The 17,388-nt window shown below is 47.1% G+C and overlaps 1 protein-coding gene across 48 annotated transcripts in view; it reads right to left on the bottom strand.

The window, feature by feature from the left end:
• Positions 1–17,388, bottom strand: part of CUX2 (cut like homeobox 2) — a 296,127-nt gene that overhangs the window by 53,260 nt on the left and 225,479 nt on the right. For 39 of the 48 annotated variants that reach the window (XM_084996003.1, XM_084996016.1, XM_084996011.1 and 36 more), the window contains one exon: positions 13,168–13,246. The exons of 7 other annotated variants lie outside the window; for them this stretch is intronic. In XM_084996003.1, the coding sequence (XP_084852129.1) occupies positions 13,168–13,246 (79 nt within the window). Of the gene's footprint in view, positions 1–7,328; positions 7,537–13,167; positions 13,247–17,388 lie in introns of those variants that run through there. 2 more of the 48 variants (XM_084996024.1, XM_084996033.1) reach the window with 1 other exon arrangement.

Here is a 17,388-nt window from a genome sequence, read left to right as displayed (position 1 = left end):
CAGTCATACTGGATAAAGGACCTTCCTTTCTCTTAATCACATCTGCAGACTATATCTTCAAATAAGATCACATACACAGATACCAGACCTTAGAATTTCAGCATATCTTTGGGGGCAAACAACTCAACCCAATATACATGGTAACCAACTGGGTACCAACCGTGAGAGACGCAGGACCAAGAAGCTGCTAGATTTCAAGTCTCATAGGAAGGAAGTCCTTAACTCAAGCCTGACCTGGAGTTCCGTCATGGCTCAGTGGAAAGGAATCTGACTAGCATCCATGAGGATGCAGGTTCGATCCCTGGCCTTGCTCAGTGGGTTAAGGATCCAGTGTTGCTGTGAGCTATGGTGTAGGTTGCAGTCCAGGCTCGGATCTGGCATTGCTGTGGCTGTGGTGTAGGCTGGTGGCTACAGCTCCGATTCAACTCCTATTCTGGGAACCTCCATATGCTCCGGGTGCGGCCCTGAAAAAACAAACAAACAAAAAAGCCTGACCTACTTCCCTCCTGCTGCGCCCATTTCACCCGTCGTCCAGGAAGACAAGCCTGCTTCATAAGAGGAGGCAGCAGGTGCCGGGCTCTGATCCTCCTGCATGTTCATCCTCTCCAGCTACTGCGGACCTGGGCTGTGCGTTGTCCCTGCTCTGAAAAGTGTGCAGCAATCACGACCCCTTATTGCCCCAGGCATGTTTCACTCTATTTCCTCCCCACGGAATTCTTAGACTTTAAGGCACATGGGTGAACTTATTTCTTCCAAGTTCCTCCCCAACCCCATCTGGGAGAAATCTGCAGAAGCCTGAGCTATGTTGCTAGGGGTCGGGTAGGGGAGGAAAAAAATTACTAGCATCCAGATGACTGGAAGATTCTGCCAAGTTACACACAGGTAAAATGTTTGCTGGGGTAGCTGGCACATCCAAAGGCTTCCCGCTAACTTTGCTCAACTGGTATTAGTTGATGTACCAGTTAAACATCACTGGCTGCTCTTACAAACACAAAGTGAGAGAAATGACAAGGCTTGAGCAAGGCCAGGGATCGAACCACATCCTCATGGATACTAGCTGGGTTCATTACCCCTGAGCCACTGCAGGAACGCCTCATCAAGAGATTTTAATTGAGCACCCACTGTGTGTCAGGTACCACTTCTTCAGATGCCAGATACTTGCTGAGCATCTACTTTGTACCGGGGGAGTTTCTGGGCCTTGGAGATAACAACAGTAAATTAGAGGAAATTCCTGCTTTCTTGGGGTTGACATTCCAGAGGGGAGAGATGGACAGAGGACAAATAAACCAATGGCTGTAAGGCGGCTGAGGAGAAAGTGGCCTATGGTGTGCACTGGGGGGCGGGGCTGTGTGCTACCTGAAGCTGTCTGGTGGGGGAAGGCTTTGTGAAGGAGATGAAATTTGAGCAGACCTGAAGGAAATGAGGAAGCCAGAAGGGAGGTGAGAGAGAACAATCTAGACCCTGTAAGCACCAGGAGAAACAACTCCCTCAGACCAAGAAAGGGTGGCAGACCATCCTGGCCAATCACCCCTGTGTTACTGTCCCAAAAACACAACTTAGCTTCATCCTCACAGCAACTGACTCATTTTACAGATGAGGAAGTGGGGCTCAGAAAGCCTGGTGATGCCCGGGTACTCTTGGTGCCAGCCTCCCCTACCCTCTCTGTAGGCTGGTCTGGGTGCTGCTGGGTGGTGACTGGGTTCAGAGCAGGCTCTGGCCCTTAAAACACTCATTTCTGGTCTTTATTCCCCCAACTCTGCATTCATTCTGGAGCAGATGTGGCTCCCACATCCCGGAAGCTGGGGTATGGAGATGAGACCCCAACCCAGTATCTTGAGCCAAAAATTCCAGGGAACTGATGCTTTTTCACGCCCCCCCCCCCGAAATACGCCAAGTACTTTGCATGTATTTATATCTCACTTACTCGTCAAAACAACCACATGAAGCATTCCTATGGGAAGCCTCTTGCTGAAGGTCATCAAGCTAGAAGAAGGCGAAGGTGGATTAGAACCCACTGTGGCCCAATTGCCAGATACCAGTGTACTCACATCACAACTTCTGCTGTACCCACCTGCCCCCGAAAGATCACCAACTTGACATTTGTCCTTGTATGATTCAATGGTTTTGTTTGTTTTGGTGGTACCCACAGCATGTGGAAGGCCCCAGGCCGGGGATCAAATCTGTACCACTATAATAACCAGAGTCACAGCAGTGACCATGCCAGATCCTTAACTGCTGAGCCACCAGGGAACTCCAATTCAACGCTGTTTTTTTAAACTTGCATCTATTTAAAAGGAATTATTTGTTTCACTATTTGTAAATAGTGGGATTCTGTATCATAAACGAGGTACTTTAACCACAAAAACACACAGAGGAGTTCCCATCGTGGCGCAGTGGTTAACGAATCCGACTAGGAACCATGAGGTTGCGGGTTTGATCCCTGGCCTTGCTCAGTGGGTTAAGGATCCAGCGTTGCCGTGAACTGTGGTGTAGGTCGCAGATGTGGCTTGTATCCCACGTTGCTGCGGCTACAACTCCAATTCGACCCCTAGCCTGGGAACCTCCATGTGCTGTGACAGAGGCCCAAGAAATGGCAGAAAGACAAAAAACAAACAAACAAACAAACAAAAAAACCCAAAAACAACCCACACAGAAAAAATTTTAAAAACTGATGTTGTTAAATTTTAAGTAGCCCCCCACTGCCTGCTCAAGAACTTGATCTTGAGGCTGGCTCTTCCTTGGTTAAAACGAGATTCACAGGTGTTTCACAGGCATTTAAGATGCTTCAGCACCTGACCGAAACTTTATCTAGAAGGAATTAGAAAGGTGACACCCAGAATGCAATGTGTTCAAAGTTTGTGTTGTGCTGGTTAGGCCGAGGCCGCTCCCTATGTCAGGTGACTCCACTTGGGGAGGCACTGGGTCCCACTGACCCCCAGTCTCCAAGGTAACCTGTGTCCTGCCCCAGCGTCTGACAAGCCTCATAACCTAGTGTCCGGAGAAGTGACAGCACACCCTGTAGCTCCTGATCCGGAGCCAGGGAGCCTAGGTTTCTGCCAGGCTCAGCGCTTCCACTGGAAACCTTTCAGTGGAGCACGTGGCTGCCAGAGCCGTGAACGGGACTTCATTTCCCCCACTCCACTCCTGCAACATCCAGACTGTCGATATATAGACAAGGGCAGTGGCAGCAGGAATCAAACGGCCTTAGATCCAACCTGAAGAAAAAACGCCCTGAATGGGGGACCCCAAGTCAGAAGTGCTTGACTACAAATCCTTTGGATTAATTGAGCACCTTGGCAGACACGGAAGATCAAATACGAGCCATCCGAGGAGGCAGGTCCTGATGGGCTCGCAGGGAGGGGGGACGTCGTCAGGAAGCAGAGGGCCTTTGTCTTACAGCCATCAGCTTGCTCTTTATGCATAAACTGCTTAATAAAATGACTAATTCATTTTGGTTACACTAGATCTAAACCCCTAGAGAATACTGCCAACAGATTTATAATATTCTAACTCCACAGCAGGCTTTGCAAAGGCCCTGTAGGAGATGGGCAGAACAGCATCTAGTCCACCTTCTACCACTAGCTGATGCTGTTGAGGTTTTTTTTTTTTTTTTTTTCCTCTTTTTTAAGTCTGTGAGGTTGTGGGGGGAGAGTTGAATCTAGGAAAAGCTGTCTCATTCCTCCCACTGTGTCCATCTGAAGGAAAGCGGTGCTCAGAGCTTTTTTAGGAAAGCTGGAGCTGCAAAGGCTGTCCGAAAGGCTGTTTAGAAACACATATATGCAGAAGTATGCGTGCACCCCTCCAAAGTATCTTTGAGACAGAAGCCTTCTCCCATCTGGGCCCCAGCTCTGGGTGCCTGCGTGGGTGGGAGGCTCAGGCTACCGACGGTGGTGGCGAGCCTAACTTTGATTCTTTAATCTTAATTTTCTGATAGCAGATGAGTGCCCGACCCTTGTATGCAGGTGGGGGCTGTGTGTCCCCCCCAACTGTTTTCTTCCCTCCATCACCAGGGCCAGCTCCTTCAGGGTCTCCTGGCTTAAGCACGGACAGAGGAGCTGGAAAGGGTCTTCCTTCTTGGCAGTAGGTAGTGATGTAATAATAACCCCACAAACAACAACAACAGCAGCCGCTGGTCTACCGAGCATGTACTATGTGCCAGACACCCAGCTTAGGATTTTACACCCTTTTCCTCGCTTAATCCTCTCCAAGGTACCAGGAGATAAGTATGCTTTTCTGGAGGAGGAAGCAGAGGCTGAGAGAGGTTACTCAAGGTCACCCAGCCAGGGAGCGGCAGAACTGGGGCTGAAGCTCACGGCTATTATAATATAGATAAAGGTTCAATAGCCTGAGCTGCACAGAAAGTTCCAGGCAGGCAGGGACCGCATCTGCTTTGCTTAATATTGTGCCCTTGGTGTTGAGCAGAGTGCCTGGCAAAGAGCAGGAGGCCAGCGTTTGCTGAATGGATTGCCCGGGGCCACAGCTCTGTGCGAGGCACCATGCTAAGTGTTCTCCATTCCCACTGAAGCCACCCGATGGGCACAGACTTAGGTGAGATCATTATCCAGATTTCACAAGTGGAGAGACTGAGGATCGGAGAAGTCAGGTGTGATATGGGATATGAGAGGGTAGAACGCGGATCGGCCGCATTTTGTAAGTGTCCTTCAGGCCTGCTAGTGCTCCTCCTAGCATCACTCTGCCATGAATCTGGAGCTCTGTGACTCAATTTCCCCTCAACTAAAGTGCCAGCCTTCAGAGCCGTGGGCCAGGAGGAGCAGGCTGACTTGGCGGTGAGGACTAATGTTCTTCTTCGGCGTAACATATCTGCACTTCAGTCAAGGGCTCATCTTCTCAGCCTAGAACCTCTCAACCTACTAGCAGCAAAGACCCTTAGCTGTTTTCCACTCTTTTCAGATGTCAAATCTCTAATGGTTTTGTCTGAACCCTGTCAATTTTAAAATTAATCCTGCATCTGGGTTTGGAGCCAGGGATCAAGATTCAGGCTCCATTACCTCTCTGCTGTGTGACCTTGGGCAAGCGGCTTGACCTCTCTGAGCCTACATTTCCTCAGTCACACATCAGGGCGGGACGTCAATATTACCTCCAAGGGGGTGGTGGGGATCAGTGAACTCCCTTCTATGAGGGGCTGAGCGCAGTGGCTGACACACAGGGAGCACCCAAGAAATAGCCCCACAAGGAAGACAGGTCATTGTTTGAAACCAAATTCAAAGACTGCCCTCCCTGAGGCACCTCCTGGCTCCCTCACCTTGGAGCCCTTTTGTTGTTGGGTTTTCTGGCTGCCTGTCTTTGGGTCAGGTGGCCACTGCTGGACTCGGAGGACTGGGAATAACTCAAGCTTGAGTTCCCACAGGGTGCAGCACATAACAGGTACTCAGAGAATGAGCTGATGAAATGCCACAGCTGAAAAGTCTGTCGTCCCTTCTGAAAGGGAATAGCTATTTACTGACTGCCCACTGGGTACCAGCATCATGCTGGATGCTTCATTTAATCATCTTTCAATCCTTAGCTAGCAGGAGCAGTAAGATTCAGACAGGTGGCCAAGGGGAAAGGGCAGTCCTGGCAGAGGAAATGCCAGAGGCAAAGAGGTGGCAGAAAATGGGGGGACAATGCCTTTTGAGGTTAAGCACCATCTTGGGAAAATCTGCCATCATTAAACTTTTCCTTTTTTATGAGTTAAATAATCTTTTACGTTATCCTTCTGTGTTCCCCTGACCCCACAGGACCAGGGCAGAGGCAGATACAGGGAGGAAAGGAAGGAGGTTAAGGCAGCCAGAGACAAGGACGGGTTCTCATTGTACTGAAATCCGTATTGTCCTTCTCTGTGAGGGTGGCTTATCCACTAGATGGCGCTAGAACTAGTCATTTGAGGCAAACACAAAGCTAAATCCCTAACCTCCCTCATTACTTCCATCAACACATATTTCAGACTCTTCAAAGATTCAAATTTCTAACAATTAAGATCACAAAAGCACTTAAAAAAACAATAACTTTCAGGTGAGAAGGGATTTTTAAAACACAACAATAAATCCAGAAGCCATAAAGCAAAGGTCTTCTAAGATTTCTTACTTTCTGCACATATTTTTTGAATGCCTGTCATGTACCATATACAAAAGACACCATAAAAAAAGTTAAGAAACAAAAGGCAAACTAGGGGAGAAGATATGAAACACATCTACCAGTACAAAGGTTAATATTTCTAATATACAAAAAGCATCTACAAATCAATAAGAAAATAACCTGATAGAAAAATGAGCTAAGGATACAGGAACAAGTGATTCACAAAAGAATAAATATGAGTAGTTCATAATATGGAAAGATATTTAGTGTACCAAATGAACAAAGGACTACAAAATATATCAACAAGGAGGAAAAAGTATTCTTATTCTTCCTGACTGCTATTCCTGGGTTTGTGGTCAGTACATGGCTACAATACATTTTCCTTCCCCACCCTCAGAACTAAAGCACAGTTCCAATACGCCTTCTGTTCCCCAGCACCCTATATGCCCAGTGTTGCAAAGGGAGTCCAGTAAATTACAATAGAGCCACACAAGAGACTTACACACAATGAACTAAAGTTACTCAGAATTTGTAACCACAGGGAAACATGGATGCTTGTAGTGGGCGAAAGGAAGCAGGATTCGAAATACATGCAGAATGAAGGACTGTTTTGAAAAAGCACATGGAGGAAAGAGCAGGAAAAAACCCACAAAATGTTCCCACTGCTTTTCTAGTAAGTAGTTTCCCCCTCTTCCTTCTATTTTTCTGTATTTTCTGAACTTGACAGGGCACACATGCAACTTTCATAAAGAGAGAGAAAAATGTTAAAACTCTGCACATTGCAAAGTATTTTCCTACTGCGCACTCAGTAACCCTGTTGCCTAAACTCTTCATCCCACGTCCTTGACGACCAACAGAACCCTGCAAAATCAACAGCCAACGCTTGTGACTCCTGTAACGGATACTCTGATGTCAGCTTTGCAATGGGCTGATTCTCAAACCTTGCCAAATGCTTTCATGCATAGGTATTGGAAGCCTCACGTCGACTGATGAGCAAATTCTATTATTATCCTTCTGCTAAAGACACAGAAACCAGAGCTCAGAGAGGTTTGGGCCCCTGCCCAAGGTCACACAGCTCAAAAACACCAAGCTGAGTCCCACCCTGCTGCATCTGATGCTTGAGCAGCTAAGCTGTCCAACCTTGCCTCCTGAAAGAAGGAGCAAGGACAGAAATGCTTGTCAGGAGTTGCCATCTCCTGCACCAGATTTTAAAAATCCGAAGTAAAGCAGAAGAAACATTTGGGAGCACTCACCTCTCTCTCGGAATCTCTTCAGCAGTGTTCCTATGCCTGCCCTCTTACTCGCTCTTTCCTCATCTCGTTTTTTCTTTTTCTTTGTTTTTTGCTTTTAACTAATCACTCAGTTAACAAGTTAGCTCTCTGAAGCTCGGGTCGGTACCTAGTGACTCTATGAGCACGATAAAGAAATCAGCCGTCACCGGTACAGAAGTCAGAAAGGTTTAAATCAAATCATCCTCCACAACAATGACATTAATTATGCTTTTAACACGTTTTACTGCTTTTTTTTCTCACTTCACGCCACATCTGTGTGAACAATATCCAAAAGATTTACGGTTTTCTTTCGTAATTACAGACATACAGGCTGCACACTTATCAAAATACTTGCTGAGCAATCATGCTAGATCGCATTCTCTGCCAAAGATTTGTGTTGGCAGCAGTCACTCAAAACAAAAATGTTGAATCAGGGCTTGTGTGGCTTCGGGGGTGGGGGGAAGAAATATTTCGACAAATAATTTGCCTGTCAAGAAATATAAAAACAGGAAAGTGTGCATCGTGGCAAATTTTCCAGGAGTGCTATTTTTATGGAGGGAGTTGGGGCGGTGTGTGTGGCGGGGACAGTGAGCAGGGAAGCTCTGAGCACCAACAACACATCTGACATTTGGTTTTTGTGTCTGAGGATAAAATTTAATGAGAACAAAAATATGTCTTCCTAATTCCCCTAAGAAATCATTAAAACATTTTGTTATTCTTAAATGTCTCGAAAATGAATTAGAGCCCTGAAGGGGCTGTTCGTATGGTATGTCTCCATCAGTTAAGCCTCCTCATTCTCTAACTCAGTGACAGCTGGGATGGTGTGCCCCCCCCCTGCCCCTCCATTTCTGGGGAATGGAGTTGGGAAATCAGACACGTGGAGTCAGCATCAGCCTCGGAATGACCCTTTGGGGAGAAGGGTAAGAGGGCATGAGAACCTTCCAGAAAGCTCCACACCAATCTTGGGAGCTCTCATGGTCCCTGACTGGCACTACGGTCCGGCCTCATGAGTGTGTTAACAGACCTATTTCCAAAAAGATGAGGGTCCCATAGAGAACCCTCGAAATGATGCTCTTTTCCAAGTGGGGGCAGTAATCCCCTCCTCACCCCCAAATGCTCCCCTGGGTTTGAGACAACAGGTTATTTGAGCAATGATCTGGTTACCTCTGTCACCAGAATGCGGGCTCTCTGAGGGCTAGGCCCATGTCTGCATTGGCGGGCTCATGGCTATGTTCCCTGTATCTAGTGAGTGCTGGGCACACAGCAGGCACTCAATAAATGCTGAGTAGATAAACATGTGACAAGGAGAAAGTGCTAGTTGAAAAAAAATACCTTTTCATTCATTAACCCATCTTCTTTCTATGACTGAGTCTTATTTCTAATTCATTCAGCAGTTATTAGGTGCCTACTGTGTACTGGATTCAGGGTACATAAATTTAGTATGATTCAGTCCCAGGCTTGGAGAATTTCACCCGTCCTAGGGACACACAGATGATGAGGAGACTAGTTAACTCTTACCAAGTGCCAGTATGTACCATGCACGTTGAAGCCTTTCAATGACTGCATGAGGCAGGTTTTGATATTATTCCCCATTTACAGAAGAGAACTTCAGGGAGGTGAATTAATGTGTCCACAGTTACCCCAGCAGTAAATGATACTGGCAGGATTTGAACTGGAGTCTAGCTCTGAGCCTAGAAACCCAAGGCCATCTCAATGCTGCCCCCTGGTGCTATGGGAGAGGTACTACGAGGTCCGATGGAGGAGACTGGCTTGGGGAATCCTGAGATAACTTTGGGGTTGGTACTGGTGACCCTCTAATGTCATTTGTCGCTCAGACTGTCCAACCTGAAGGATTGAAAAGAGTGGGAAATAAGGGTGTATTTTTCCAATTTTTTTTTCCAGACAGCTCTGATAAGGGTGGAGACATCATAGAGAAAAACGCTGCAAGGAATGGGGCACAGTCTTTTGGCACAGCCTGCATGCTCCTCAGTGAGGCTGATAACGATCAGGGATGCAGACACCCTGATCACAGGGCCATGTCCTTGCAGGGGGAGGCACAGAGCCTGGAGGGGCTGTGCTGTCTGATTCCAGCTGTTTTTGCTGCCGAAGCATTTTTATTGAGAAAAATCATGCAGCCATACTGCCTTCCTGAAAGTATAGAATCGGGGCGCAGGACAGGACTGGGGACATGAGTAAGTCAAGTCTGCAGATGCCTCTGTAGTAGGCTGATGATCCCCAAACACACCTCCATGACCTGATGCCTGGAACCTGTAAATGTGAATTTGTTTGGAAACAGGGTCTTTTGCAAATGTAATCAAGTGAAGGATCTCCAGATGAGATCATCCTGGATTACCTGCGTGGGTGGGCCCTAGAGTCAACGACCGGTGTCCCTGTAAGAGAAAAGAGAGGGAATTTGGGACACAGGGACACAGAGGGAAGAAGGCCATATGAAGGCAGAGGCTGAGATTGGAGGGATGTGGCCACTGCCAAAGGACACCTGGAGCCTCAGAAGCTGGAAAAGGTAATGAAGAGTCCTCCCCTCCAGAGGGAGCATAGCCCTGCCAACACTCTGATGGTAGATTTCTAGCCTGCAGAACTGAGAGAGAATAAGTGTGTTGTTTTAAGCTGCCCAGTTTGTGGTAATTTTTTCTTTTTTTGGTCTTTTTGTCTTTTTAGGGCTGCACCCATGGCATGTGGAGGTTCCCAGGCTAGGGGTCCAATTGGAGCTGTAGCCTCCGGCCTATGTCAGAGCCACAGCAACGTGGGATCCAAGCGGTGTCTGCGATCTACACTACAGCTCACGACAATGCTGGATCCTTAACCCACTGAGCAAGGCCAAGGATTGAACTGAGGCTTCATGGATGCTGGCCGGGTTTGCTAACCCCTGAGCCACGATGGGAATGCCTGTGGTAATTTGTTACAGCAACGATGGGAAAGTAACAGAGCCTCCCAGGAGTGGCCTAGCTGTGTAATATTCTGGAAATAGCTGAATGTACCAAGAATCGAGTCCCATCTCCCTCTGGCTTTGAGGCCTCAGGCACTGGACTCAGGTCTCTGTGCCGGAGTGACAGGGACTGGAAGAGCCTGCTCCCTCAGGGCTTGGAACATGCAGAGGGTGGAAGCACACGCTACTTCTACACCTGGCCAGCACTTGTCTGTCATGTGCTTCCAGATCTTCTGCGGAGCTTGTTAAAATGCAGTGGCTGAGTCAGTGGCCTGAGGTTCTGCATTTCTAAGCAGCTCTAGGTGAAGCCAATGCTCCTGTTCCACAGACCGCACTTTGAGTAACAGGCTGGAAGACTCTCCTTACCCAGCCCATGCGCTTTGAGAGGGAAAGAAGCTTCACATCGGTGTTGATGTGTTAGTTTCCTGGAGCTGCCATAACAAAGCACCACTGACTAGGTGGCTTAAAACTACACTGATTCTCTCACAATTCTGGAGGCCAGAAGTCCAAAATTAAGGTGCTGTCTGGGCTGTGCTCTTTCTGAAGGCTCTAGCAGACGATCCCTCCTGGCCTCTTCCAGCTCCTGGTGGTCTCAGGCATTCCTTGGCTTGTAGCTGCATCAATCCGACCTCTGCCCTGTCTTCATGTGGCCCTCTTCCCTGTGTCTGTGTCCCAAACCTCCCTCTCCCCTCCCCTGTTTTTTCCCTCCTCGTCTTTTAAGGACACTCATCATAGGATTTAGCATCCTTCCTAAGTTAAGCATGATCTCGAGATCCTTAACTAATTACAGATGCAAAAACCCTATTTCCAAATAAGGTTTCATTATAAGGGTCAGAGTGGACGTGATTTTTTTTTTTCTTTTTGTCTTTTTAGGGCCACGCCCATGGCATATGGAGGTTCCCAGGCTAGGGGTCAAATCGGAGCTGTAGCTGCCAGCCTACACCACAGCCACAGCAGTGTGGGATCCCAGCCATGTCTGAGACCTACACGACAGCTCACAGCAACGCCAGATTCTTAATCCACTGATTGAAGCCAGGGATCGAACCTGCCTCTTCATGGATATGAGTTGGGTTTATTAACCACTGAGCCACGACGGGAACTCCAGTGGATGTGAATTTGGGGAGGACACTATTTAAACCACAATTGCCCAAGACCCACAGTTGGGAACAAGAGACTTTGCCATCCCCTAAACAAAGATCCCACAAATGACCTTGACACCCAATATAAATGACTTTGCCTTCTCCATGGCTCGGCTCAGAGTGGGATCTCGCTCTCTTGTTCATAACCCCAAGCCTCAGTCATCCTTGATAGCACTGATTCCTGCAGCTGCATCCAAGTACCGGGAATGGGTTAGAGGCGCTGTCTGGCACAGCAGGGTTATTAAGCAAATCACTACTTTCTGGGTTCCCATTTCTAAGTCAATAAATGAAACAGTCACAGAGAATGGGTCATTTTAAAAAAGAGAAACTTTCTGCAAAAGCCCATCTATAGATTTAGGTACACCGTGGAAGGTTCTCAAGCTGATCACACCTCTGTAATCCACACCCAGACCTAGAAGCCACATCTCCAGCCTCCAAAGGCCTCTCCCAGGAACTATCGCCCCGTCCAAGAGAAAGCACTCTCTTGACTTCTAACAGCATGGGTGCATTTTTTAGATGAAATTCTATAATGTAAAATTTACCATTTAAAAAAAATTTCTTTTTGCTTTTTAGGGCCGCACCTGCGGCATATGGAGGTTCCCAGGCTCAGAGTTGAATTGGAGTTACAGCTGCTGGCCTGCGCCACAGCCACAGCCACACGGGATCCGAGCCTTGTCTACAACCTATACCACAGCTCACAGCAATGCTGGATCCTTAACCAACTGAACGAGGCCAGGGATCAAACGTGCATCCTCATGGATACTAGTTGGATTTGCTTCTGGTGCCCCATGACGGGAACTCCAAAATTTACCATTTTAAAGTGAACAATTCAGTGCCATTTAGTACATTCACGCTGTTGTGCAAGCACCACCTCTGTTTAGTCTCAGAACGTTTTTATCCCCCTCAAAGGAAACCTGGTACCCATCAGGCACTCACTCCCCATTCTCTCCTCCCTCCAGTCCTGGAAACCACCAATCTGACTTAACGTCTTTACACATTCGCCTACTTTGGACACTTCATATAAGTGGAATCATAAAGCACGTGACCTTTTATGTCTGGCTTCTTCCATTCAGCATCATTTTTGGGAGGTCCATCCACATTATATCCTGTGTCAGTACTTCAATTCCTTTTTATGGTTGAATGATACTCCATTGGAAGGACAGACTACATTTTACTGATGCAACCACTGATAGACATTTGGGTTGTTTCCCCCTTTTGGCCATTGTGAAGAGTGCTGACATTAATTTTTGCCTGTCTTCATATTTTGTGTAAATGGAGTCATTACAGTATGTGTTCTTTTGGGTGTGGTTTTTGCTGAACATCAACTCTTTGAAGTTGGCTGTGCCATGTTGGAGAAAACAGCTGCAGTCTTTCCTCCAGTGCCCTCTGCTGGCAGAGAGCACTGGCATCTTCTGCCCTTTGTGGCAGTGGGATGGGAGTTCTGGCAGGCAGGCTTGGCTCCCTAAGAAGGTCCAGGTGGGAGATCTTACCAGGAGCCCCCCAAAGCTCTCTGGCTGATGATGGAAGTGGGGTAAGATGGAAGAAGCGTGTGGAGACATCACACTGGACTGGGTGTAGACCCTCTCCGTCCCCACAGCTCCCACCCACGGAGGGCCCAGCTTTGCCCAGGAGTCTTGGCTTGTTCCCAGATTCTACTGAGAGGAGGCCTCTGTGTAAGGATCCTAACAGCAGTTTCTTTTTGTTAATTATTCAATTATGGAGCCCAAGTGTTTCTTACCTGGTGCTTCAATTAATTGCTTGTAAACACTCAGGAAAGCGGCTTCGGCCTCCTGACTTCTCTTACTAAGAGCCACCACCTTTGGAAACAATAAGAGAATCACGTGTGACCATGGCATCTGAGTCTACAAGAAAATCTGATCATTTTCTACATGTGCAAACATGGGATTTGAGGGGAGAGAGAAGAGAAATGAAGGCTAAAAGTATGGAGTCAGAAAGTCTGAGTTCAAGTCCCAGCTTAAGTGCATCTGGCTGTGTGTGTGACCTTGGGCAAGTCACTGCTCCTCGGATCTTGTTCCCCCGTCTATCAAATGGGGTAAATAACAGAACCTACCTCTTAGACCTGTTGTGAGGACTAAGTGAAGCTGTATATAAGTGCTTAGCACACAGCAGGTACTAACAATTATTACTATTATTCCTGTTAGTAAAGGGCATTGTCGGAGGTTAAAATATGACACGTTTTGTGGGAAAGTGGGACACACTTGGGGAATATTTCTTGTCACTAAAAATTAAAGAGAAATTACTGAATCTCTAGTAAGACATCAAACAGTTTCAGCAAGTGTTGCGTGACAGAGTTATGTGAAACAGTTCCTGACATACCAAAGGTGCTTGATAAATGTTTCTTGACTGATAAATACATGAATGACTGAAGAACCTAGTGGTGAGGAGCTACGTTCATGCACTTGTTCTCTTGCTCGTGAATTTTTTTTTTTTTTTTTTGGCCAAACCTGTGACTTATGGAAGTTCCCAGGCCAGGAATGGAATCCAAGCTGCAGCTGTGACCTACACCATAGCTCTGGCAATGCTGGATCCTTAATCCTTAACCCACTGAGACACAGCAGGAACTCAAAACTTTATTTTTATTTTCTTTCTTTCTTCCTTCCTTGCTTTCTTTCCCTCTCTCTCTCTCTCTTTCTTTCAATCTGGCTGCTGCATGCAGCAGCTTGATGTGGGATCTCAGTTCCCAGACCAGGGATCAAACCCAGGCTGCAGGAGTGAACCTGTGGACTTTTTTTGTTCTGCCACTGCGACTCCATTTCTGGGGCTCAGCACCATCTCATCCCTCTACTCCTGGCTGCGAATTCTGCATTCTGGCCTCACAGCTACCTCGATGCTGGCTCTTGGTGGACCTTGGCACAGTCCTGGGCTTTCCTGGCATATGGCTGGAGCTCCTGGCACCCACAGGTCAGCATCCCTACCTCCTCAAGGACACAATGGGCTGGGTATCCCCCTTTGGACTGGAGCCGCTTTAGTCTCCCTGGCATCAACATATCTTTCCCTCTAGTGCCGACTACCTCAACCAGGAATCTATCAGAGCATCTACTTGTCAATCGCCCTCTTTCAGAGCTGGGCTTTTCTCGAGAATCCTGGTGATGCCATTTGGGGGAGTCTGTTATCGACCTTCTCCCCTCGGTGTATGCACTGTGAGTGTGTGGCCTGCTGCCAAGGAGGAGCTCAACCTAATTTGTTCAATGAACAAATCCAGGTGGGTTGCACAGACTCTAGGTCCTGTCTGTGATGCCGTCGTGGAGAAATGGCAGGGTCCGATTCTGAGACAGTCTGCTCACAGAGGGACAGGCCCTGAAGCCAGGTTGCCTGGTTCAGATCCCAGCTCTACCGCTTATTATCTGTGTGACCCTAAACAGGAGGGTCACTCCAATCCCTGTGTCTCTACCGCCCCAACTACAAAATGGGGATAATAATATGACAGCCTCCCTCAAAGGGCTGCTAGAGGATCAAGTGATTTAACACAATGTGAAGCCCTTTGCAAAACTCCTGGCATGCATTAAGCCCCATTGATATGTTACCTCTGCCAAGGGGACAGGTTCTGCCTAGTGCTGGGTGATAAACTCTATCTGTGCTCATCTCTGGGTCCTACAAAGACCACCTGAGAAAGGCCCCACCTCCATCACAGCAGCGCACCTTGGGAATTTGAAAACAGCGGCTCCTCAACAGCTTCCAGTATGACACCATGAACCTCATGTGGGTACTAAGCACCTGAAACATGGCAAGTCCAAATCCAGATGTACTGTGAGTGCAAAATATGCACCGGATTTCAAAGACTTAGTTCAAAAGAAGAGAATGTACACTAGCTCATCAGCATTTCTTGGGTTGCTTACATGTTGAAGTGATAAAATCTGGGATATGCTAGGTTAAATAAAATATATTATTGAAATTAATTTCACCTGTTTCCTTTTACTTTTTAAAATGTAGGTACGATAAAGCGTAAAAGTTCATCCATGGATCACATAACTCTATTGGACTGTACAGCTTGAAGGTTCTCCAAGGTCCATAGAGAATTTGCTGTTTAAGAGACACAGAGAGAAATGTATGGTGGATGTTGAGCAAGTGATTTTACAAAGCTCTTTAAGCTCTCTCGTTATTCTGAGAGCAGTCTCTGATCTCTTCTGGAGTGAATGACAGTCTCTCATTCATTCAACAAACACTTCCTGAGCACCTGCTATGTGCCATGCACTGTGAGCTGAAAATTCAGTGATTAATAATGCAGCCTTGAGCCCCACCCTTATGGGACTCACAGTCCAGTGGGGAGGCCGACATTAAAGCAGATTCCCCAGATAATTCATTAATTACATGTGCTAAACACATCAAAGGAAAAGTACGGGGGGTTGAGAGTGTGTAAGTGAGGGGAGACTGACCCAGTTTGGTGGATGGAAGGCACATCAGGAATTATCTCCCCAGAAGGGGAAGATGGTGATGGACAGAAAGAATATTCTTTTTTTTTTTTTTTTTTTTTTTTTTTGGCTTTTTAGGGCCACACTCATGGCATATGGAAGTTCCAGGCTAGGGGTGGAATCGGAGCTGCAGCTGCCAGCCAATACCACAGCCAAAGCAACGCCGGATCCGAACCACGTCTTCAACCTACACCACAGCTCGCGGCAATGCTGAATCCTTAACCCACTGAGCAAGGTCAAGAATGGAAGCCATATCTTCATGGATACTAGTCAGGTTTGTTACTGCTGAGCCATGATGGGAACTCGCAGAAAAAATATTCTAAACTCTAGGCAAAGGGAAGATTTTTTCACTCTTGCTAAGATGTCCATCCAAGACAATCCCTGCTCTGGGACTTGCAGCTGAGTGGCAGACACAGCTATGCCAAAGAGGAAACATGACACAGGGCACGGTGATGCTAACCCTGGAGTCTCCAGAGTCATGTGAGGAGCAAACAATTAATTCAGAGCCTGAGGGGGCATCTTCGAGGCATTACTGTTACCACTACCAATAAATGTAATATTCAAAGCTCACCACGCACCAGATGCTCTCACTATTCATAATCATCTCTCTCAATGGACACATCAATCACTGGAAGTAGCTGCTATCATTAGTCCCATTGTACAGATGAGGAAACCAAGGTTCAGTGAGATTAAGTGACTTGCCCAAGGTCGTCCAGTAAGTAGATGGCAGAGCAAGAGTCACGCCAGGTCTGGGGGTTCAAATTACTGTTCTAAATCCAGGTGTGGGCCCCTTTCTCCTGGATAGAAAACCATCCCTGACAGTCACTCGGACCCCGTATGGATGCTGCTGCCTTGAGATGCCACCTATGGCTGTACCAGGTCAGGAGATGCTGACCTGCAGTCCAAGAAAAGTCATGAGAAACAAAAGCAATTCATTTCCCGATCCCCAGATGGAGAATCATCAAAGACCAGCCAGCAGAACGTCGGAGAGCTTCATTTTACAATTGTCCGTGCTGAGCACGTGTGGTAGTCAGGGTCTGGGGAAAAGGCGTAAGAACATTCTACTGACTTTTTTTAAATGAGGAATTCAGGGCAGAGGTGGGGGCAGGTTCCAGAAGATTCGTTTAATGTTCCCCTGACCCTACCTGCAGCACCTCTATCCATTTGTGGTGCTCTGAGTTGTGTACTGATTGAGTGACTGTCGCCTGGTGGGGGGAATGGCAGTCTGCCCACTAGAGCTGTGCTGTTCAGTACAGCGACCACGAGCCCATGTGGCCAGTGAATACCTGAAACGTGACCATTCAAATTCAGATGGGCTCTATGTGTAAAATAGGGGATTTCTAGGTCTTAGGATGAAGAAAGGAAGGTAAAATATCTCAAAAAATTTTATATTGATTTCATGTGGATAATACTGTGGACAATCACGTTAAATAAAACACATCATTAAAATTAAATTCACCTCTTTCTTTCTACTTTTTAAAAGGTAGGTACTAGAAAAACTTAAATTACTTATGTGGCTTGAGCTCTAT

Source organism: Sus scrofa, chromosome 14 (genome assembly GCF_054392235.1).
Source record: "Sus scrofa isolate SSC_HxYL_T2T_F1_AM1 chromosome 14, Sscrofa_HxYL_maternal_Yorkshire_Landrace_v2.0, whole genome shotgun sequence".
Lineage (NCBI taxonomy): Eukaryota > Metazoa > Chordata > Mammalia > Artiodactyla > Suidae > Sus > Sus scrofa.
The sequence above is the reverse complement of the archived record's forward strand: the minus strand, read 5'-3'. Positions and strand labels throughout refer to the sequence as shown.